Source organism: Salmo salar, chromosome 16 (genome assembly GCF_965601325.2).
Source record: "Salmo salar chromosome 16, fSalSal1, whole genome shotgun sequence".
NCBI lineage: Eukaryota > Metazoa > Chordata > Actinopteri > Salmoniformes > Salmonidae > Salmo > Salmo salar.
In genome coordinates this window covers 40,098,109-40,121,439 of record NC_138306.1, presented here as the reverse complement: position 1 = coordinate 40,121,439, position 23,331 = coordinate 40,098,109, and the positions used below count along the sequence as shown (strand labels likewise).

Here is a 23,331-nt window from a genome sequence, read left to right as displayed (position 1 = left end):
CACAACCACAACCGCCTCTGCCCGCTAGCCTAAAGCAAGCAATCACTTAAGAATGGTCTGATCATAGTCATACAATTTGTCAGACAACTCAAGCTACACGTTAAAACAAACAAGAGTGTTGCAATATGTCAGAGAATCTTCCCATCATTCACACGGCTGCATTCATACCCAGTGGTGGAAAAAGTACTGAATTGTCATACTTGAGTAAAAGTAAAGATACCTGAATAGAAAATGAAAAAATGAAAGTCACTCAGTAAAATATTACTTGAGTAAAAGTCTAAAAGTATTTGGTTTTAAAAATACTTAAGTATCAAATGTAAATGTAGTTGCTAAAATATACTTAAGTATCAAAAGTAAAAGTGTGAATAATTAAAAATTCCTTATATTAAGCAAAGCAGACGGCACTATTTTCTTGTTTGTTTATTTATTTATTTACAGAGCCAGGGACACACTCCAACACTTAGACAAAGAATATGTGTTTAGTGAGTCTGCCAGATCAGAGGCAGTAGGAATCAAATCAAATCAAATGTATTTATATAGCCCTTCGTACATCAGCTGATATCTCAAAGTGCTGTACAGAAACCCAGCCTAAAACCCCAAACAGCAAACAATGCATGTGAAAGAAGCACGGTGGCTAGGAAAAACTCCCTAGGAAAAACTCCCTAGAAAGGCCAAAAACCAGGGATGTTCTGTCTTGCTAAGCATTGAAATTGTAACGAGTACTTTTGGGTGTCAGGGAAAATGTATGGAGTAAAAGTAAGTCATTTTCTTTAGAAATGTAGTGAAGTAAAAGTAAAAGTAGTCAAAAATATACATAGTACGGTAAAGTACACATACCCAAAAACACTACTTAAGTAGTACTTTAAATATTTTTACTTAAGTACTTTACACCACTGTTCTTAGCCTTATCTTTCTTATTTTAACTTTGTTCTACCATGCCAAAATATCCATTTAATAGGGGAGAGTGAGAGACAATTCACCAATATAGAACCATATTTACAGACTAACCAAATGTGACACAGGGCACAAATGGGGACAACATGAAACAACGAACACACAACACAGGCTCTACCCACCAGAGGTTATTCCTGACTTGTTCAGAATCAATCTGAACAAGTTTATTTCACCCTGCAACACACAAAACACACACTAACACTATATTTTGCTATAGCAGGATCGAAAGGAGACCAGGGGTTGCTAATCCCTGGTCCCGGAGAGCTCTCACAATTGTGTGGTCAGTAAAACCGATTGGTTACTTTTTCACAAGGCCATCACCGCAGAGGCAGATGCCACTCGAGTTTGCAAGATGTAGTTTTGCTCCTCCAATGTACAAACTAGACACACAGCAGACTTGTCTTGCACTCGAGGAACACGTTTTTCCACTCTGTTGACCCCGTACCTACTAACTGCGCTGCGGAAAGGCCAGTGCTGTCTGATACCAGTATCACCTTTTAACCAAGTAGTTGACTACAACAAAATCAAGATCATCTATTGACAGTACAACAAGGCTCCCACTGGGCAAAAACAGGTTGAATCAACATTGTTTCCACGTCATTTCGACCTCCAAAATCTATGTGATGACGTTGACTCAATGTGGGAAAATAAATGGATTTTTCAAAAAGTCACCAACGTAAGGGAATGTTGTGTTTTTTTTACCCAACTTTTAACCTAAATGACTTGGTGATTTTTTTGTTGTTGATTTCATGCTAAATTAATGTAGGTGACAACTCAACCAAACGTAAATCAAAACTAGACGTTGAACTGCAATATGTGCCCAGTGGGCTCATTCACTGAATTCCAGTGGTTTGTTTTAATACCAAGTAAACAAACCTGAAACAAGGCTGAAACCTTGAGTATTCCATCCTCATATCCATTTGTAACAGTCATTTTCAGGTAAACAAAAAGGAGAGGAGTTGTTGATAACATCAATGAAAATAATTTTGCTTTAATTACAAGTTACAACAGAGAAAATGTCCAACGGGCATTCTATTAATCACACAGCACCAAATGTTCTGTAAACACCAGCCTAAAATGTTTGGAGGAAGTCACAACATCAGCAGCTACAGAATCACACAGAGTCACAGATACATTATCAGTGTGTCCTTGCCCCAGTTTGGTGTAAAACTTGAACCATAACATTCAACACTGGCAGACATTTGATAGTGGCAGTTAAAAAGGTCAAAGGTAGAAACATCAGGACTTAGTTACAACAGATAATTACAGACTAACAAGTGACATGGTTAACTGGAGAGAGAGGAGAGAAATTGAGAAAAAGAGAGAGCGTGATAAATGGAGAAAGGGAGAAAAAATGCAGTGATAAGGATAAAGGGAGAGAGGGAGAAAGAGAGAGCTAGGGAGAGAGAGAGCTAGGGAGAGAGGGAGAGGGATGGAAAAAGAGATCGCTCTATGTCTTATGGCATCACAACAAACCAAGCCCTCAGGCTTACAGACTCAGAACAACACACGCCTAGTTTACTAATGGTTTTGTTTGTCAATGTAGAGAAGCCAGTCTTACCTAATCTAGCAACATCCGCTTCACTCTTATTGCCATGGTTTTGCTTGACAAATATCCTCCCTCTAGGTTACCCACCACCTTTAGGTCTGTCAGTGCACTGCTAACCTTATACTGCTGTTTTCTAAGTCTCTAGAGAAGAATCAAGTACAAAATGGAGGGTCCACTGTTACTGTAGCTCCGTAGGCTTAACTGATGCCCTGACTCTGATGTATTTCATAGGGCAGGTAGGTGAGAACATCTCGTCCTTGGTGTCTCTGTGTGTCTCTATGTGTATGAGAACACTGGTCAGAGGCGTAAGACAGGAGCTGAGATGGTAGGACGCCACCGGGGAGATGTCAGAGAGGTCAAGTGAAAAGATGGTATTCACTGGACAATCAGCTAGTGCTGCCTGCCCATCCCACAACAGGAGAGAGCAACAGTGAACTGCTTGTTGTTTACTGCGGAGAAGCAACCTCCAGGGTCAAAACACTATGTTGTCCAACCTGAGCAGTGAGAGAAAAGAGGTGATATGACGGGGGTTTATGAAGTTGCGGTCTAAAAGCACAGCTCAATAGATGGAAAGTTGACTACAGTGTAACTACACTGAACAAAATATAAACGCAACATGTAAAGTGTTGGTCCCATGTTTCATGAGCTGAAATAAAAGATTCCAGAAATGTTCCATACACACAAAAAATGTATTTCTCTCAAATGATGTGCACAAATTAGTTTACATCCCTGTTAGTGAGCATTTCTCCTTTGCCAAGATAATCCATCCACCTGACAGGTGTGGCATATCAAGAAGCTGATTAAACAGCATGATCATTATACAGGTGCATGTTCTGCTGGGGACAATAAAAGGACAATCTAAAATATGCATTTTTGTCACACAACACAATGTCTCAGATGTCTCAAGTTCTGAGGGGCATGCAATTGGAATGTTGACTGCAGGAATGTCCACCAGAGCTGTTGCCAGACAATTAAATATTCTGAAACAAAGCTGAAAATGTCCTAGTTCTTCCATGGCCTGCATACTCACCAGACATGTCCCGTGTGGCTCAGTTGGTAGAGCATGGTGTTTCCAATGCCAGGGTTGTGGGTTCGATTCCCACGGGGGACCAGTTCGAAAAAAGAAAAAAAATGTATGAAAATGAAAATTCACTACTGTAAGTCGCTCTGGATAAGAGTGTCTGCTAAATGACAAAAATGTAAAAACAATGTCATCCATTGAGTATGTTTGGGAAGCTCTGGATCGACATGTACGACAACATGTTCCAGTTTCTGCCAATATCCAGCAACTTCGCACAGCCATTGAAGAGGAGTGGGACAACATTCCACAATCAACAACCTGATCAACTCTATGCGAAGGAGATGTAGCAGTGCATGAGGCAAATAGCGGTCCCACCAGATACTAACTGGGTTTTTGATCCACGCCCCTACTTTTGTTTTTACAGATGCATATCTATATTCCCAGTGATGTGAAATTCATAGATTAGGGCCTAATTAATTTATTTCAATTGACTGATTTCCTTATATGAACTTTAAATCAGTAGAATCTTTGGAATTGTTTCATGTTGCGTTTTATATTTTTGTTCAGCATCTACATAAACACATTCAAATAAAATACAAAAACTGCATTTCCCAATCATAATTTAAGTCACCCAGCATAAAAACCTCTGATTTAGTAAAATAAGACAACAAACTAAACTCAGCAAAAAAAGAAACGTCCCTTTTTCAGGACCATGTCTTTCAAAGATATTTCGTAAAAATCCAAATAACTTCACAGATCTTCATTGTAAATGGTTTAAACACTGTTTTCCATGCTTGTTCAATGAACCATAAACAATTAATGAACATGCACCTGTGGAACAGTCGTTAAGACACTAACAGCTTACAGACAGTAGGCAATTAAGGTCACAGTCTTGAAAACGTAGGACACTAAAGATGCCTTTCTACTGACTCTGAAAAACACAAAAGAAAGATGCCCAGGTTCCCCGCTCATCTGCGTGAACATGCCTTAGGCATGCTGCAAGGAGGCATGAGGACTGCAGATGTGACCAGGGCAATAAATTGCAATATCTGTACTGTGAGATGCCTAAGACAGCGCTACAAGGAGACAGGACGGACAGCTGATCATCCTCGCAGTTGCAGACCACGTGTAACAACACCTGCACAGGATCGGTACATCCGAACATCACACCTGCGGAACAGGTACAGGATGGCAACAACAACTACCCGAGTTACACCAGGAATGCACAATCCCACCATCAGTGCTCAGACTGTCCACAATAGGCTGAGAGAGGCTGGACTGAGGGCTTGTAGGCCTATTGTAAAGCAGGTCCTCACCAGACATCACCGGCAACAACATCGCCTATGGGCACAAACCCACTGTCGCTGGACCAGACAGGACTGGCAAAAAGTGCTCTTCACTGACGAGTTGCAGTATGAGCGTTACACCGAGGCCTGTACTCTGGAGTGGGATCGATTTGGAGGTGGAGGGTCCGTCATGGTCTGGGGCGGTGTGTCACAGCATCATCGGACTGAGCTTGTTGTCATTGCAGGCAATCTCAACGCTGTGCGTTACGGGAAGACATCCTACTCCCTCATGTGGTACCCTTCCTGCAAGCTCATCCTGACATGACCCTCCAGCATGACAATGCCACCAGCCATACTGCTTGTTCTGTGCGTGATTTCCTGCAAGACAGGAACATCAGTGTTCTGCCGTGGCCAGCGAAGTGCCCGGATCTCAATCCCATTGAACACGTCTGGGACCTGTTGGATCGGAGGGTGAGGGCTAGGGCCATTCCCCCCAGAAATGTCTGGGAACTTGCAGGTGCCTTGGTGGAAGAGTGGGGTAACATCTCACAGCAAGAACTGGCAAATCTGGTGCAGTCCATGAGGAGGAGATGCACTGCAGTACTTAATGCAGCTGGTGGCCACACCAGATACTGGCTGTTACTTTTGATTTTGACCCCCCCTTTGTTCAGGGACACATTATTCAATTTCTGTTAGTCACATGTCTGTGGAACTTGTTCAGTTTATCTCAGTTGTTGATTCTTGTTATGTTCATACAAATATTTACACATGTTAAGTTTGCTGAAAATAAACGCAGTTGACAGTGAGAGGACGTTTCTTTTTTGCTGAGTTTAGTTAACTGCGATGGGGTATTCAAGTTTATGGAATTCCCATTTGAACTATAAGCACTGGGTGAGTAGACCACATTGGGCTCCTCTTTTGATCTAACAATAGCAGATCTAAGAGTGGAGTTCAAATGAATGGGTACACGATTACAACTGACAACACCCTGTTAGTATAGACAACAGTACGACGATAACTCTTTGAGAGGATGGGATGTATTACTTGAACGGGGCTTTGTCTGTCTCTGAGTCAATATCTTAATGCAGCCTTGAAATATGAATAGAGGGTCCAGGCTCCTAGAAGGTTTGGGAGGAGTCAATCATCTCTGTAGAGCATTTGTTGTTTCCAAAAGGTGTCAGTTGTCAAAAGTTATGCCAACAGAGTGGCAGTAGTCTTTAAACCAGATATGATGTGCTAAGAGCCTGCTGAACCTTTCACAGCCACGATCCAGCGACTTCACAGGACCAGAGATAATTGGATGCTTTTCAGAGCCTTTTAGGGTGTTGGTCAGCTCAGTAAAATCCTGTTTCATTATCTCTGTTTCATTAGTTCAGACCCCCTAAGCTGGACTATCAGGAAACAGGGTAAAGGATGAAGGAGCAGGAATCTCTGGAAGCAGGTGGGCGAAATGGTAGCTCAGCAGGATGGGATGCAGGATCGATAACCGTAGCATCTGCCAGATCCTTATCAAGCATCCTTGCTCCTTTATCCTCCAAGGGGGGTGGGGAGGGGGGGCCGGGATGGGTGGCTGGGGTAGGATGGGAAGGGCAGGTGAGATGGTAGGGGAGATGTGACTTCATTAGGGAGGGGTATCTGCAGGGCTGAGGGGGGAGATAAGAAAGAATGAAATAAGTGAGTCAGCCACAGCAGAGAAAGAAAGAGAGAATTGGCAGCGAGAGGGACAGAAAGTGAGAAACTCACACAGGCACGTAACCAGACCCAGAATGTATTTTCATGAAAACAGGACAGTTGATGCATTGTTGTTATATTTCAGATTGGGCAATCGGGTAGAAGTGGAGAATGGCCATCAGTCTGGGCTGTATTCAGGCCAATAGCATTCTAATTTGAGTTAGTGATCCTTTCACTGGTATCTGCAGCATGTTTTAAGGTCACTGAAACCCAATGGGATGTGACAGAACTTGGTCTTTAATGTATCTTTTGATTCCCAGTGCCCAGTGGCTGACGAATGGTCTTACTGCTGATCCAAATAGGATTTTGTAATGGTAGCCAGAAGTCAGCGCTAGCAGCACCCGCTAAAATGATTACTCCCTGCCATCCTGGACCTCTATAAAGACTAAAGCCAGCCAAGCCATAGACTGTTCTCTCTGCTACCGCATGTAAAGCAGTGCCAGTGCACCAAGTCTGGAACCAACAAGACTATGAACAGCTCATACCCCCAGGCCATAAGACTTCAAAACAAAACTGCTAAATAGCTAATCAAATGGCTACCCGGACTACCTTCATTGACCCTTTTCTTGCACTAACTCTATGCACCACACACTGGACTCTACCTACACACTCACACTGACATTCCAACACACACACACCATAAATACATTGTCCATACCATATATACATTGTCCATACCATAAATACATTGTCCATACCATACATACATTGCCCATACCATACATACATTGTCCATAAATGTCCATACAATACATCCATCCACCCCCATCATTCATTATAGCCCTGAAATGAATTGAATTATGACTGACCTTTGTGAGTGGCACTGTGACTATAGTTTCACCACTATGATATCCCAGTGCACTGATTCTAACATTAGAATCAACAGGAGATTGAAGGTATAACACAGGCAGGATCTGACCATAATGTGACCAGGCTGAGGCAAGGTAAGCCCAGTCTTCTCTGTGCCAGCTGAGGGTGTGGGTGAGGCTATGGGTGAGGCTGTGGGTGAGGCTGTGGCTGTGGTTGAGGTTGAGCCACGAGTCCCCACGGCTGTTCCTGCACCTTCTCCAGCTTTGCTGATGGCCAACAGCCAAATGCGCCGCTGATCTCATCTCCTTTGGCCCATTAGATACACACAAACACATGCATAAACACGCACACGCAGGTACATGCTCACACACACACACACACACACACACACACACACACACTTACTCTATCACTCTCTTTCTCTCTCTCTATTTTTCCTTGCTTTTAGTCCTCGCACCACTAAATCACGATGTTTCCCTCAGGCTGAGGCCCGACTGAGACAGTGATGGATGATTTTACTAATCTCTGTTCTCTCTCTCTCTGCTCTGCTCTCTGCTATTGTTAGCCAAGCCTGGCCTCTTTTTCCTCTCTCTTCCTGTCCCCTCAGATGGGAGGCTTCCTGTAACTACACTTGTCTTGAGTGATGAGGAGAATGTACTTCGGTACTTTGTGTTTTTTGTGTGTCCTTAGGTTACCTTTCGTCTTGGTGCCCACACACATACGCACCTGTGCACACACGCACACAGGCACACACGCACGTGTGAAAACACACCGACCTGTGCACAGATACACACACGTACCTGTGCACACAGCGGGATAAACAGTCAAACATCAGGTGATAGTAGTTGCAGCAGGAAGCGGCTGAAGCATGCATTAGTAATGATTTGTAAGCCAGGAATTTCTTGAGTGCTCAGCAGGGAAACATCTCCACAGCTCTTTTCCTCAAAGTCTCTATGTGCTGCTTAATTCAAATATTCTATTTCCCTGGCCAAACTTATGACCAAACCATTTTTGCTCTAGCACCACTTAAGCTCACAATGACATTAAATGTGATTATCTTAATGCTAATGTAAATAAAGGGGAAGATTTCTCCCTCTTTACTTTCATAATGAGATGCATTAACTTGGTTAAGTTTCTCAGGCCTTTGCTGAATGTATTCAGTGGCTCCACAATCTCCGTGTTAGAAGTATAACACAGGAGACAGGAATGAGCTGGTGTCAATGAGTCATCTCCCTCATGCTCCTCTCTCTCTCTCATAAATACAGTGGATTTAAAAAGTCTACACACCCCTGTTAAAATGCCAGGTTTTTGTGATGTAAAATAATGAGACAAAGATAAATCATGTCAGAACTTTTTCCACCTTTAATGTGACCTATAACGTGAACAATTCAATTGAAAAACAAACAAATCTTTGAGGGGGAAAAATAAAATTAAAAAAACTCACAATAACCTGGTTGCATAAGTGTGCACACCCTTAAACGAATACTTTGTTGAAGCACCTTTTGATTTTATTACAGCACTCAGTCTTTAGGATGGCACATCTTGATGTGGCAATATTTGCCCACTCTTCTTTGCAAAAGCGCTCCAAATCTGTTAGATTGTGAGGACATCTCCTGTGCACAGCCCTCTTCAGATCACCCCAGAGAGTTTCAATTGGATTCAGGTCTGGGCTCTGGCTGGGCCATTCCAAAACGTTAATCTTCTTCTGGTGAAGCCATGCTTTCGTGGATTTGGATGTGTGCTTTGGGTCGTTGTCGTGCTGAAAGGTGAACTTCATCTTCAGCTTTCTAACGGACGCCTGAAGGTTTTGTGCCAAAATTGCCTGGTATTTGAAACTGTTCATAATTCCCTCCACCCTGACTAAGGCCCCGGTTCCAGCTGAAGAAAAACAGCCCCAAAGCATGACGCTGCCACCACCATGCTTCACTGTGGGTATGGTGTTCTTTGGGTGATGTGCAGTGTTGTTTTTGCGCCAAACATACCTTTTGGAATTATGGCCAAAAAGTTCAACCTTGGTTTCATCAGACCATAACACATTTTCCCACGTGCTTTTGGGGGACTTGATGTTTGTTTTTGCAAACTTCAGCCGGGCTTGGATGTTTTTCATTGTAAGAAAAGGCTTCCATCTTGCCACCCTACCCCATAGCCCATTCATATGAAGAATACGGGAGATTGTTGTCACATGTAGCACACAGCCAGTACTTGCCAGAAATTCCTGCAGTTCCTTTAATGTTGCTGTAGGCCTCTTGGAAGCCTCCCTGACCAGTTTTCTTCTCGTCTTTTCATACATTTTGGAGGGACGTCCAGTTCTTGGTAATGTCTCTGTGGTGCCATATTTTCTCCACTTGGTGATGACTGTCTTCACTGTGTTCCATGGTATATGTAATGCTTTGGAAATTCTTTTGTACCTTTCTCCTGACTCGTATCTTTCAACAATGAGATCCCTCTGATGCTTTGGAAGCTCTCTGCGGACCATGGCTTTTGCTCTGAGATGCAACTAAGAAAATGTCAGGAAAATCCTACTAGAACAGCTGAACTTTATTTGTGATTAATCAGAGTCACTTTAAATGATGGCAGGTGTGTAATGACTTCTATTTAACATGAGTTTGAATGTGATTGGTTCATTCTGAACACAGCCACATCCCCAGTTATAAGAGGGTGTGCACACTTATGCAACCAGGTTATTGTAAGGTTTTTATTTTTCATTTTTCCCCCTCGAAATTTTCAGTTTGTTTTTCAATTGAATTGTTCACATTATAGGTCACATTAACAGTAGAAAAAGTTCTGACATGATTTATCTTTGTCTCATTCTTTTACATCACAAAAACCTGGCATTTTAACAGGGGTGTGTAGACTTTTTATATCCACTGTATATATGCAGTATACATACAGTGCATTTGGAAAGTATTCAGACCCCTTGACTTTTTCACAATGTTGTTACATTACAGCCTTATTGTAAAATCGATTAAATTATTTATTTTTCATCATCAATCTATACGCAATACCCCATAATGACAAAGCAAAAACAGGTTTATTAAAAATAAAAAACTGAAATATCACATTTACATAAGTATACTGACCCTTTACTCAGCACTTTGTTGAAGCACCTTCAGCAGCGATAACAGCTTGGAGTCTTCTTGGGTATGACGTGTTGTGGAATATTCTAATCAAGTGAGAGACTTTTGTCATTTTTTCAAACAATCATCTTTATTCAATATCGATTAATTATTGCAATACTGAAACTGTCGACCCCACCCTCTTGAGTGTGTTGCAGAGAGCTTAACTGATAATGAACAAAAAAACATCTTATATATGCAACCTAAAAATGCTGATCGGGGGGCGTCATAAGCCACCTTGGGTTCATCTCCTGCACAGGATGTTGTTTAACCCCCAACCTGGCTTAGTTTCCCAGATGCCAGGATGAAGATGAGACAATGAGGGATTCTTCTAACTTTTCCAGGCTATCTCTATCTCGGGTCACACACACCACATCTTGTCTATGGAATGCCGGCTGTAGGTTTTTATCACCAAGTCATTGTCAATTGGCAGCTCAAGCTCCAGAGGCCCAACTCAGTCCCATAGACACAGATGAGAGAGTACTCATCAAAGCAATTCGATGCATAAACAGTATTATACATGATCTTGTAGTTTTTCTCTCACAGATGCTACAAGCTTGGCACACCTGTATTTGGGGAGTTTCTCTCATTCTTCTCTGCAGATCCTCTCAAGCTCTTTCAGGTTGGATTGGGAGCGTCGCTGCACAGCTATTTTCAGGTCTCTTCAGAGATGTTTGATCGGATTCAAGTCCGGGCTCTGGCTGGGCCACACAAGGACATTCAGAGACTTGTCCCTGTTACGTTCCCCAGTTTCTGTGTTGTAGTTTGTGTATTTGTGAGTGTGTGTTTCAGGAAATGGCTTCCTGAAATTCTCCCCAAGAAGCTGATTGGTCGGCCCCCATTGATGATTGGAGAGCTGACCCCGCCCCCTCGTCAGGACGCAGCTGTCTTCAATTACAGACGCCTTCTGAAGCAATATAAGCCAGTGTTCTATTGCTCAGAAGAGAGATGATTGCTGAGCGAGGAGGCTGATGGCTGAGTGTTATATCATGTTGGTTGTTGCTAACAGTTTTGGTATGTACTGTGTTAGATGATTGCTGAGAGAGAGAAGGCTGATGGTTATATCATATGTTGGTTGTTGCTGAGAGTGAGACAGGCGGTTTTGGTATGTACTATGTTAGTTGTTGCTGGGAGCAGCCTTGGTATGTTCTGTGTTAGTTTGTGTTAGTTTGTTGCTCAGTCACAGAGCTTATTTGATATCCTGTGTTTCTCAGTTTTTTTTGGTGAAATAGTTTGTATTATTGTTTCATTGGCTCCCAGGGGGGAAGGGGAAGGCACCTAGGGAGTGCTTAGGCAAGAGGCCCGCGGGCATACATAACCCGTAGTATTCACTGTCTATGCACACTAGGTAAGACCTGGTCGGACCATCCCCTGTATTTTGGTTAGTGCACCAGGTGGTGCTAGATAGGTAAGTAGTGGGTAGGCAGGTAAGGTAGGAGAGGGGGCTTTGATATTTACTTTCTTTGCTTTGGTTCCATCCACCCCCTTTTCCCCCAAATTACAGTGTAACAGAATAAATTCCTTGTAAATGGTAATTCTGCCTTTTGTCATCCTTACTCGCACCTACAGTCCCATACCTCTTTCACACCACGGAGAGTTGAGTTGTAGCAGGGTGTTGCATTCCCTCGTCCTAGAGGTGTGCGTAACAGTCCCAAAGCCGCACCTGTGTTGTCTTGGCTGTGTGCTTAGGGTCGTTGTCCTGTTGGAAGGGGAACCCTCGCCCCAGTCAGACGTCCTGAGTGCTCTGTAGCAAGTTTTCATCAAGGATCTCTCTGTACTTTGCTCCGTTCATCTTTGCCTCGATCCTGACTAGTCTCCCAGTCCCTGCCGCTGAAAAACATCCCATAGGGATGGTGCCACCACCATGCTTCACCGCAGGGATGGTGCCACATTTCCAACAGATGTGATACATGGCATTCAGGCCAAAGGGTTCAATCTTCATTTCATCAGACCAGAGAATCTTGTTTCTAATGGTCTGAGTCCTTTAGGGCTGACATGCTGTCTTAAAGTAATGGTGGACTGTCATTTCTCTTTGCTTATTTGAGGTGTTCTTGCCATAATATGGACTTGGTATTTTACCAAATAGGGCTATCTTCTGTATACCACCACTACCTTGTCACAACACAACTGATTGGCTCAAACGCATTGAGGAAAGAAATTCCACAAATTAACTTTTAACAAGACACCTGTAAATTCAAATGCATTCAAGTTGACTACCTCATGAAGCTGGTTGAGAGAATGCCAAGAGTGTGCAAAGCTGTCATCAAGGCAAAGGTTGGCTACTTTGAAAAATCTCAAATATATTTTGATTTGTTTAACACTACTTTGGTTGACATGATTCCATATGTGTTTCATAGTTTCGATGTCTTTGCTATTATTCTACAATGTAGAAAATAGTAACAATAAAGAAACCCTTGAATGAGTAGGTGTGTCAACTTTTGACGGGTACTGTATATATCTATATGAATCTATTTCTCTCCCTATCTGGGTCTTTCTGCTCTCTTGTTATTCTGCATCAGGGAGACTGGCTGGGACTTCATAGCAGAAGAGCGAGTGAGACAGAACAGAGAAAGTGTGTGAGGGAGAAACAAAATGGAGAAAACAGAGGGGGTTACACACTCTTCCATTTTAACTTGTTTCTCTTTTACCTCATGTGATGTGGCTCTTTGGTGTTATGGTTGGTCAGATCAGAACAGAATAGGGAGGGGAGGGCATGGGAGAGGAGGAGAGGAACAGCCTTAATACTCAGTTATTTTGTTATTAAACAAGTAAGCTTTCTGCTCCTGCACACATTTCACTGTGACTTTGTCTTAATGAACAGATCCTGGAGAGAGGGGGTTACCGTAAACTAAGATGGATTGACACTCCATGCAATTAACAGGCTGCAATTTAAATGAATCACTTCATCATCCCAGACCTAATCAGTCTCCTGAGAGTGTACTGTTAGTACAGCGTTAGTACAGCGTTACTGCAGGCACTGTGTTTTTCATTAGTTTTGTCAGACAGCTCTGTTTACTCTCTCCCATAAACATGAGCTCATTAGTCATTGGAAAGTGTTGTGATGTTGAGTCATGTGGCCGGCACAGCCTTAGTCATGAATGTTTTTTGTGTAGGCCCTACTGTATGTTTTGGTGTGACGTGGTGGAGAGGTGTTTTGCGAGCAGCCATCTGCTCATGCGAGTAAATGTGTGTTTGAAAAGGTATGTGCAGTGCTCACTTGCGTGTGTATGTATCCCCCTCTGTGTGTGTGTGTCTGCTACCCTTCAGGGACAACTAGGCTGTGGAGGTCAACAGGCTCATTAACAGGCATGTGATCACAGCTGAGCACCCTGGGCCACAGCCTGAGTGGTGAGGAGCAATGGCACACCATAGGGATGCCGTGGCCTCCACACACATGGAGATTAATGGAGACTCCAGGGGAGGAAGGGGTGCAACACTGGGTCTCTCCAGCCTGTTACTGTCTCTGCTGCTCCAGCCACTCAAGCGTATGTGCAACACCCCCTCCCCTCCTCTGCTCTTCAGAGCACCTTCACTGACATATGGTCCCCCCTGGTGCACCTAAGTTGGATCCATCTCTCCCTTTCCCTCGAGGGCTTTTATGTGCTTGAGTGAAGGACTACGGTACTGTGTGTTATCTGTTCGCTGGAGACTTGGGAGGAACATGAACAAGGATTTCTGTCTCATTATTGACCCAGCCATAGAGATATAAGTTATATTGAATTATGTGGACCCAGCAGGCTCCACATGGGTGCCATTTGGCCTGGTCTAGAAGACAGTGGAGTAGGATGATGCTTTCCAGACAGACACAGTTCCAAGGTCAGTTTTATGTTCCCCCCACCGTACTGGTTAAGGTTAGGGTTGTGGAGGGTTAGCTGATCCTAAATCTGTGCTTACGGGCAACATCTAGCCAAGGTGACAGGGTTAGCTTTACATTTTATGTAGGCCTACAGGCAGTGACCAAGGATGAATTGTAGGCTACATTGCTTACTGTAAAAGTACTATCGTCCAATTATGAGAGCAGCCATCCAACCTAATGAACTAATGTGATCTTTGTAAAGACCATCATGTCACAGCGAGCCAGGAAGTCTGCCCCAGGCTAGCCCTGGGTGACAGGTGTGATGCTCCGTTGGCTGAGCTAAATGCCAAAAGCCCCGTTGGATGCGGTAGGTTTTAACACAGTGATCCTAGAGCCAAAAGAGAAGAGAACACTTGCCCAATGCTGGGGCAACCTTTAGCATTCAACTAGTCACAGTGAAATCAAGATTATGTTTATTGGTTTAAGCGAGATGTGAATGTGGGGTTGTTGCCTGTGATGCCAGGGCATTAAGTTGTACTGTTTTTAAATGCTTTCAACATGTGAGTTTCATCTGCATAAGAACTCGAAATATGGTTAGAGTTTCATCATAAGATATCTGAATTGGGTTTTACATCAGGGACAACCTTCTTAGTCCTTGTTGAGCTTTCTGAAGTTGTTACATGCTTTAGATGTCAGTGGCCCTTTTAGTGTCGCTGTATGCTCCGTTTTCCTCTGTAGTCACAAGTGGAGGATGATTAAGTCCAGAGGCGTCATGCCCGTAGGGGGCACAGGGACATGTGCCCCCTCAGATTTGTCCAGTTTCTTTTTGTTGTTTTTTTACATTTAAATAATAATAATGCTGTGTTTTTTTATCTATAATTCTACTAACCACTAACCAATTTTATGAAGTTGGCTTTAGCTAGGCCAGATAGGTTCCCAATCTCATGTCCTGATAACAAGAAGCCATTTCAGGCTATCAATCATGTTAGAGTAGCTAGCTTGTCTATCTTAGCTGGCATGCCTGCTGGCAATGTTGGTAGACTTTAAAAAAACAAGCAATGTACTAAATAAGACATTCCTTTCAATCAATTACCAAGACTTTAGCAGAGATGCAGAGAAGAATATTTAGTTTCTTTTAAAAAAGAACCACCAGCCAGGAGGACAGCTCAAGACGTATGCTTAGATACTGTATGTAGAAAAATATACATATTTTTTTACATTAAATTAAGCATAATGATTATGGCTCTAGATTGCAGGAAAATACAGTTTCAGGTGTTTGAAAAATGCAAAATTCTACAACTGTGTGCATCAAATCAAATGTATTTTTATAGCCGCCCTTACATCAGCTGATATATCAAAGTGCTGTACAGAAACCCAGCCTAAAACCCCAAACAGCTAGCAATGCAGATGTAGAAGCACAGTGGCTAGGAAAAACTCCCTAGAAAGGCCAAAACCTAGGAAGAAACCTAGAGAGGAACCAGGCTATGAGGGGTGGCCAGTCCTCTTCTGGCTGTGCTGGGTGGAGATTATAACAGAACATGGCCAAGATGTTCAAATGTTCATAAATGACCAGCATGGTCAAATAATAGTAATCACAGTGAACAGGTCAGGGTTCCATAGCCGCAGGCAGAACAGTTGAAACTGGAGCAGCAGCACGGCCAGGTGGACTGGGGACAACAAGAAGTCATCATGCCAGGTAGTCCTGAGGCATGGTCCTAGGGCTCAGGTCCTCCGAGAGAGAGAAAGAATTAGAGAGAGCATACTTAAATTCACACAGGACACTGGATAAGACAGGAGAAATACTCCAGATAAACAGACTAACCCTAGCCCCCCGACACATAAACTACTGCAACATAAATATACAAAACATTAAGAACACCTGGTCTTTCCATGATATACACCATGACAGACATACATCCACTTCAATCAGTGTAGATGAAGGGGAGGAGACAGGTTAAATAATATTTTTTAAGTCTTGAGACATGGATTGTGTGTATGTGCCATTCAGAGGGTGAATAGGCAAGACAAAAGATTTGTGTCTATGAACGGGGTATGGTAGCAGGTGCCAGGTGCACCGGTTTGTGTCAAGAACTGCAACGCTGCTGGGTTTTTTCAATTTCATGTTTCTTGTATGTATCAATAATGGTCCACCACCCAAAGGACATCCAGCCAACTTGACACAACTGTGGGAAGCATTGGAGTCAACATGGGCCAGCATCCCTGTGGAAATCTTTCGACAACTTGTGGAGTCCATGCCCTGACAAATTGAGGGGGGGTGCAACTCATTATTAGGAAAGTGTTTCTAATGTTTGGTATACTCAGTGTATGTTATCATACTATATGCTTTGATTATAATATTCTCCATTGTATTCAGAGAAAGTATTGATGTAGTACTCTATCTCTCCACCAGGTGTCTCTAGTGTAATATGGAATAGTGTACTTTGTGTTTCCACAGCAGCTCTCTCTGGTTAAATGAGCCCACATGGCAGAATTATGACATCACTTCAGGCCTGAGCCTGTTTCAACTGTCAGCCTTACCTGTATACCTGTTTCAGAGCCATATAAATACCTACTTCATTAACTTCAACTTGGTAGTGTCATTACACTCAAAGGAAATACCTCAGGCATCAGACAATCCCCAACCAAGCATTTCATCTAACACGCAACACGGCAACATATGTTTTTGAGGTTTAGGTCTAGTTTGCTGAGAGATGCATAAACAGTGCTACCGTACACAGTATATAATTGAATTGCGATTGATTGAATCTGATTGATAATGCTAATGCTATTGCTCTGTGTTGTGTTTCCCTACAGTAAAGTGGAGACAGCAGCCATTGAGACAGAGCTGCTGAGGGACTACAAGTTTGGCCAGCAGCAGCTGATAGAGATCTGGGGGCATGCCTGTGCCATCGCCATCACCAAGGTACTTTAAGTACCACCCTTACCCCCCACTCCTCTTTCCTTCCTCTCTACAAGAACCACCTTTTTCAGGCTACTCATTAATCTATCTATCAAATGTATTTATAAATCCCTTTTTACATCAGTAGATGTCACAATGTGCATATACAGAAACCCAGCCTAAAACCCCAAACAGCAAGCAATGCAGATGTAGAGGCACGGTGGCTAGGAAAAACTCCCTATGAAGAAACCAGGCTCCGTGCCTTCCTTCCTTCCTCCCTCCCTCCCTCCCTCCCTCCCTCCCTCCCTTCCTTCCTTGCTTCCTTCTCTCCAATTCCCAGTCTCTGATGCTGTTCCACCTAATAGTATTTCATAACCATGCAACTTTAAGAGCTCGCGACATATGAACTGTGAATAGAGATTTAGAGAACACATAGTTCTGCTCTGTTCTGTGTTTTTGGAAAAAAAAGTTTACTTACAGTTGTGGGAGAACTGTCCCTCTCATCAGTACTGTGTCTCTGATCCATAAACCCTGGACATCAGAGCCTCTGTTCCTCTGTTCACTACTGGGCCTGATGAGAGACTGATCTGCTCCTCTGCTGGGAGCCAGTCTGCCAAGTCCATATGCCCCTTACATCAGACCCCTACCTGTGTATGTATGTGTGTGTGTGTGTGTGTGTGTGTGTGTGTTTTTGTCTCATTGTGTAATGTGTGGTGAGCGTTCTATAAGTTAGTTCTCCCAGTCAGACTGCCTGTGGTCAGCAGCAGTATACGGAGCTGTCAGGAACACACTTTGTGTCAGGAACACTTTGATCAGACGGTCGGTTGGTTTAACCCTGCAGTCGGTTGGTTTAACCCTGCAGTCGGTTGGTTTAACCCTGCAGTCGGTTGGTTTAACCCTGCAGTCGGTTGGTTTAACCCTGCAGTCGGTTGGTTTAACCCTGCAGTCGTATCCTCCACAGGAACCCGGTGTGGTGTGATTAATGTTCCTTGAGCTTTCAGACATAAGACACTTTCCTATCAGAGAAAAAGAGAGAGAGACCAAGAAAGAGTGAGAGCTCCCCTCAGAGCGTCTGATTACCTCAACCACATCCACCTACCATCATTATCACCAAAAGATAAATGGTCCATGGCTAGAGCAGACGCAGCCGCAGCACACATACCGGAGCTAGACAAACAGCGCGTGGCTCGGCATGGGGCTACTGCACCCACACGCATGACATCAAAGTGCAGTAGTAAGGCTTTGTGATTTCACTACATTGGTTGCGTTTGCCAGATAACATGAACTCCTCACAGGGTAATCCACCCCATATATGTCCAAAGACCTCAACCCCCCTGGCATCAACCACATGGGCCCATCAAGGGTCCATCTCAGCGGTGTTCCTCTGTGATCTGGCGTGAGTGCAGCGCCTGCGTTCAGTCTAGGGGTAGGGATAGCAGGCAAAAGCCTTTCAGCACCTGGGGATACAAAGAATGTTCCGGTTCCACGGAGCAGTAAACGCTGGAGTCTGCTGTCCCTATGTCCCTGTTCTGTCTACTCAGGATGTGTTGAATATGTCAACGTGTCCATTGAAAAACACATTGATTATCCCGCTCAGCTTTCATCAGGAGTGTGTGGCTGTATGTTTATGTTTGGGTGATTCCTTACAAAACTAGAACAAAAAAGACCATGATATTTTCGATTTCCACAAAATGTAATCCATAAAAGGGTCCTTTGGAGGAAAGATTGTTGATACATATTTGACATTTGTATCTTAAGGCATCATTGAAGTTGGAATATTTGTGCCATTTTGTCCTTACCCAGGCACCATAATGTTTCATCTGTAGATGCTACAAAGCAAAATGTGTCATATGAAGCTTTACCACCTGCTCTGTAATATGAACAGTATTTAGATGTCTTTTTTTATTTTATTACAATAATTTATGAATATTTAAAATAATGAAATGATATTGTGAAAATACAAAATATCATGGTATTTTGGGGTTTTTGTATTTGTGGCTGTATGTGTGGTGTGACACGTGGGTGTGGGTCCATGTATGTGTGGTGTGTGTGTGGTTGGACAAGTGTGTGTGGTGTGTGGTGTGTGTGTCAGATGGATGAGAGCAGAGGCCCTATAGTGCAGGGATGGGCAACTTTGATGGGGTCCACAAATATAATAACTAATTTCATGCAATTCTACTCATTTTGCCATGGGCAGAGGTTTATTTTTTTGCAGTTTTACAGCTAATTTCCTGAAATTATGCACATTTTGCCATAGGGTGGAGGCAAATGTTTGCAGTTTTTAATATGATAACGGATGATCAATGGGCCCCACCCCGGTCGGTAATTCGAACATGCTGACTACGAGTTTAGATGGTAGGTCTAGCGGCCAGCTAACTAATTAAAAACAACTATTCCCAGGGTCGTTACTGTTAATGAGAATATGTTCTCACTCGACTTATCTGGTAAAATAAGTGTACAAAAAAATAACAAAAGTAGGCTTAGCCTCTGGGACCTTAGAGTCAATATAGCCATTGCTCGTGTGTGTGTGTGTGTGTGTGTGTGTGGTGTGTGTGTGTGTGTGTGTGTGTGTGCGTGCCCACAAATGTACGAAGATAGGACTGCAGAGCCTGGCACAACCAGCTTGTTCCACTGGATGTGAATTTTAGATATCCACTGAAATGACCTTCTCTTTAGTCTTTAATCATTTTGTTAGCGCTAATGGCCCAATCCTAAAGCAAGGTGAGATAAGATAGAAAATATTAGATGATACAGTTAGGATGCTGCTGTAAAAGGCACTCAGGTTTTCCACTGCATTCACAGTATGTGGATTTTGAATGTCACTCCTATCAAAGATGGCTGGTCCTTACTGGGCTACTGTGCTAATTAGCGTTAGCATTTGCCACAGGGGAGCAAGTCAGAGAGGGTGTCATCACATCAGCGCAGCGAGAGACACACATGAAAACCCTGTTGCACAGCAGGAGACACACTACTACACCCTTAATGACACCGGGAAGTCGTTTCATCTGTTTCAGCCACTTAGGCAAAATGTTCTTACCTATCTCACTACGCTCGGAAGGTAGCTTCTGCTGCCGTCATTAATTATACTTCCACCTCACGGACTCGATGCCGCCATTAACATCCTTCTTTCATCTCATTTAGAGTGTATCTACTTCTAGACAGAACATTTATGTTACAGATAATGGCTGCTGTCTCTCTTCTCCCGGCATCATTACTGTAATTAATGCTTTCATGTCTGTATTAATCAGATACTGCAATTAGAGTACAGCTCCATTTGTTGCACTGTAATGTACCACTCCATTTAGAGTCCCGGTTTTAGCGGCCATATTGAAATTGGTCCGGTATATGAAATACCTAGGGTTAGGCTACATATTTGGTGTGGTAAAGCTGTTGGAAAGTAAGGTAAGACACCCTTAGCTGTGATGTAGCTAGCAACACTACATGTTTCACTCCCCTACTGATCCTATTTAGGTGTGAGGAGGAAGATTGGACCACTTAAGTTAACATGCCAACTCCAGCAGGATATAGTGGCGGATACCTTTGCTGCTTCTCTTAAGGACGTGTGAGGGGATTTACTGGGGTATGTGCTGTGCCCCTGTAAAACAAAGAGGGGAGATGCCAGTGGCCCGATGGGAAAACTCATGGCTCAGGCCTGATGGAAAGTAGTGTGTCCGGCTCTGGTATTTTTTCCACTCCTGTCTGGGTTTAATGAGTTTGCGGCTTTCTGTCTTTAAAAACAGACCTGGGTGCCACTTCCCCTGGCCATGGCATTGCGTCCCTGGCACGCGAAGGAGAGAGTTTGACAGTGATGGAGGGTCAGCCTCACGGGTTGGATGACCTGTACCCTGGACAATGAGTCTGCTAGGCTAACTGGTGATGTCTTTGTCTCACTCTCTCTCTCCCTCCAGGCCTTTCCTCTGACCTCCCTGGGTAAGAAGCAGCCAACAGTGTTGGTAGTCTGTGGTCCTGACCAGAACGGCTCCATCGGCCTGGTGTGTGCCCGCCACCTGCGCATATTTGTAAGTATACCACAGAAGACTGCACCGGCCATGCACCCACCAGCCATCTCACACACACGGCCATGTGGACAATATCAGACTATAGTTAGTAATGAATGAAATGGTTCAGTGAGTTTATTGCAGTATAAAGTAAAAGGGTTTAGGAGATTTTCATTACAACTCCTATAAGTAGACCTTAATGATTAATTGATCCATTATGGGATTGAAAATGTCGATGACATCACTTCATTGTTACCCTCATTAAAATACTGTCTGGTTACAGTTGGCAGTAGTAGCATACCATGATATAATGTTGGTGATGTCATGACTTTAGTTTGCATGACTGTGGATATGCTGTTCTGTAGTGTGAAGACATTTATTGCAATATTACAGACGATAACAGTACATGAACTAAAAACATAATTTGAATAAGGATTTACACGTTATGATATAGTGCGGCAAGTCTACTTTCTTTATTCTATGTCGTCGAAACCATAAATGCGTTATTGTTTTCCTGCCTTAGAACGGAATGTATCTATATAACTTCACCATGTGTCTGAGATGGCAAATTTATGGAGCATCAATATCTCCAATTAACCTCTATGGGCTAGGTGGGATGCGTCCCACCTACTCAACAGCCAGTTGAATCCTGTGGCGCGTTATTCAAATCCTTAGATATGCTATTACTTCAATTTTTCAAAAAGATGACTATTTTACACCATTTTAAAGATAAGACTCTCGTTAATCTAACCACACTGTCCGATTTCAAAAAGGCTTTACAACGAAAGCAAAACATTAGATTATGTCAGCAGAGTACCGAGCCAAATATAATCAGACACCCATTATTCAAGCTATCATATAATGTCACATAAACCCAAACCACAGCTAAATGTAGCACTAACCTTTGATGATCTTCATCAGATGACAACCCTAGGACATTATGTTATACAATACATGCATGTTTTGTTCTATCAAGTTCATATTTATATCAAAAAACAGCTTTTTACATTAGCATGTGACTAGCATGTGACTAGCATTCCCACCGAACACTGCCGGTGAATTTACTAACGTTCACAAAAAGCATAACAATTATTTTAAGAATTATAGATACAGAACTCCTCTATGCACTCGATATGTCCGATTTTAAAATAGCTTTTCGGTGAAAGCACATTTTGCAATATTCTCAGTAGATAGCCCGGCATCACAGGGCTAGCTATTTAGACACCCAGCAGGTTTAGCACTCATCAAAGTCAGATTTACTATAAGAAAAATGTTCTTACCTTTGTTGTCTTCGTCAGAATGCACTCCCAGGACTTCTAATTCAATAACAAATGTTGGTTTGGTCCAAAATAATCCATCGTTATATCCAAACAGCGGCGTTTTGTTCGTGCGTTCTAGACACTATCCTAAAGGGTAAATAAGGGTGACGAGCATGGCGCAATTCGTGACAAAAGAATTCTAAATATTCCATTACCATACTTCGAAGCATGTCAACCGCTGTTTAAAATCAATTTTTATGCCATTTTTCTCATAAAAAAGCAATAATATTCCGACCGGGAATCTGCGTTTAGATAAACAGACAAAGGAAAACAAAGCATTCGGTCGAAGCGGGCACGCGCCTAAGCCCATAGTACTCTGAGTGGCCACTTGGCAAAAGCGATAAAGTGTTTCAGCCAGAGCCTGCCTCGATATCGTTCAACGTTTTCCCGGGCTCTGAGACCCTATGGAAGACGTAGGAAGTGTCACGTTATTGCACAAATCCTGAGTCTTCAATAAAAAGAGCCAAGATGAAACACTACTTCTCAGACAGGCCACTTCCTGCTTGAAATCTTTTCAGGTTTTGGCCTGCCATAGGAGTTCTGTTATACTCACAGACACCATTCAAACAGTTTTAGAAACTTTAGGGTGTTTTCTATCCAAAGCCAATAATTATATGCATATTCTAGTTACTGGGCAGGAGTAGTAACCAGATTAAAATCGGGTAGGTTTTTTATCCAGCCGTGTCAATACTGCCCCCTATCCCCAACAGGTTAAAACCATGTTGACAGCAGCTGTTAAAGTTGTAAGATGACTGTCTGTGAAGCTCTCAGGGCAGTGACTGGGCCTGGGGTCAACACAGATATATTTTACACCAGGATTCCAATAATTAATAAAGCACTTCCACATAACTT

The 23,331-nt window shown here is 43.0% G+C and overlaps 1 protein-coding gene across 1 annotated transcript in view; it reads left to right on the top strand.

Annotated features, from left to right (window-relative positions):
* LOC106573595 (yjeF N-terminal domain-containing 3) overlaps positions 1-23,331 on the top strand; it is a 69,192-nt gene that overhangs the window by 39,135 nt on the left and 6,726 nt on the right. Inside the window, exons 2-3 of the mRNA XM_014148772.3 lie at positions 17,078-17,186; positions 21,071-21,181. Coding sequence (XP_014004247.1) covers positions 17,078-17,186; positions 21,071-21,181 — 220 coding nt within the window. The remainder of the gene's footprint in view (positions 1-17,077; positions 17,187-21,070; positions 21,182-23,331) is intronic.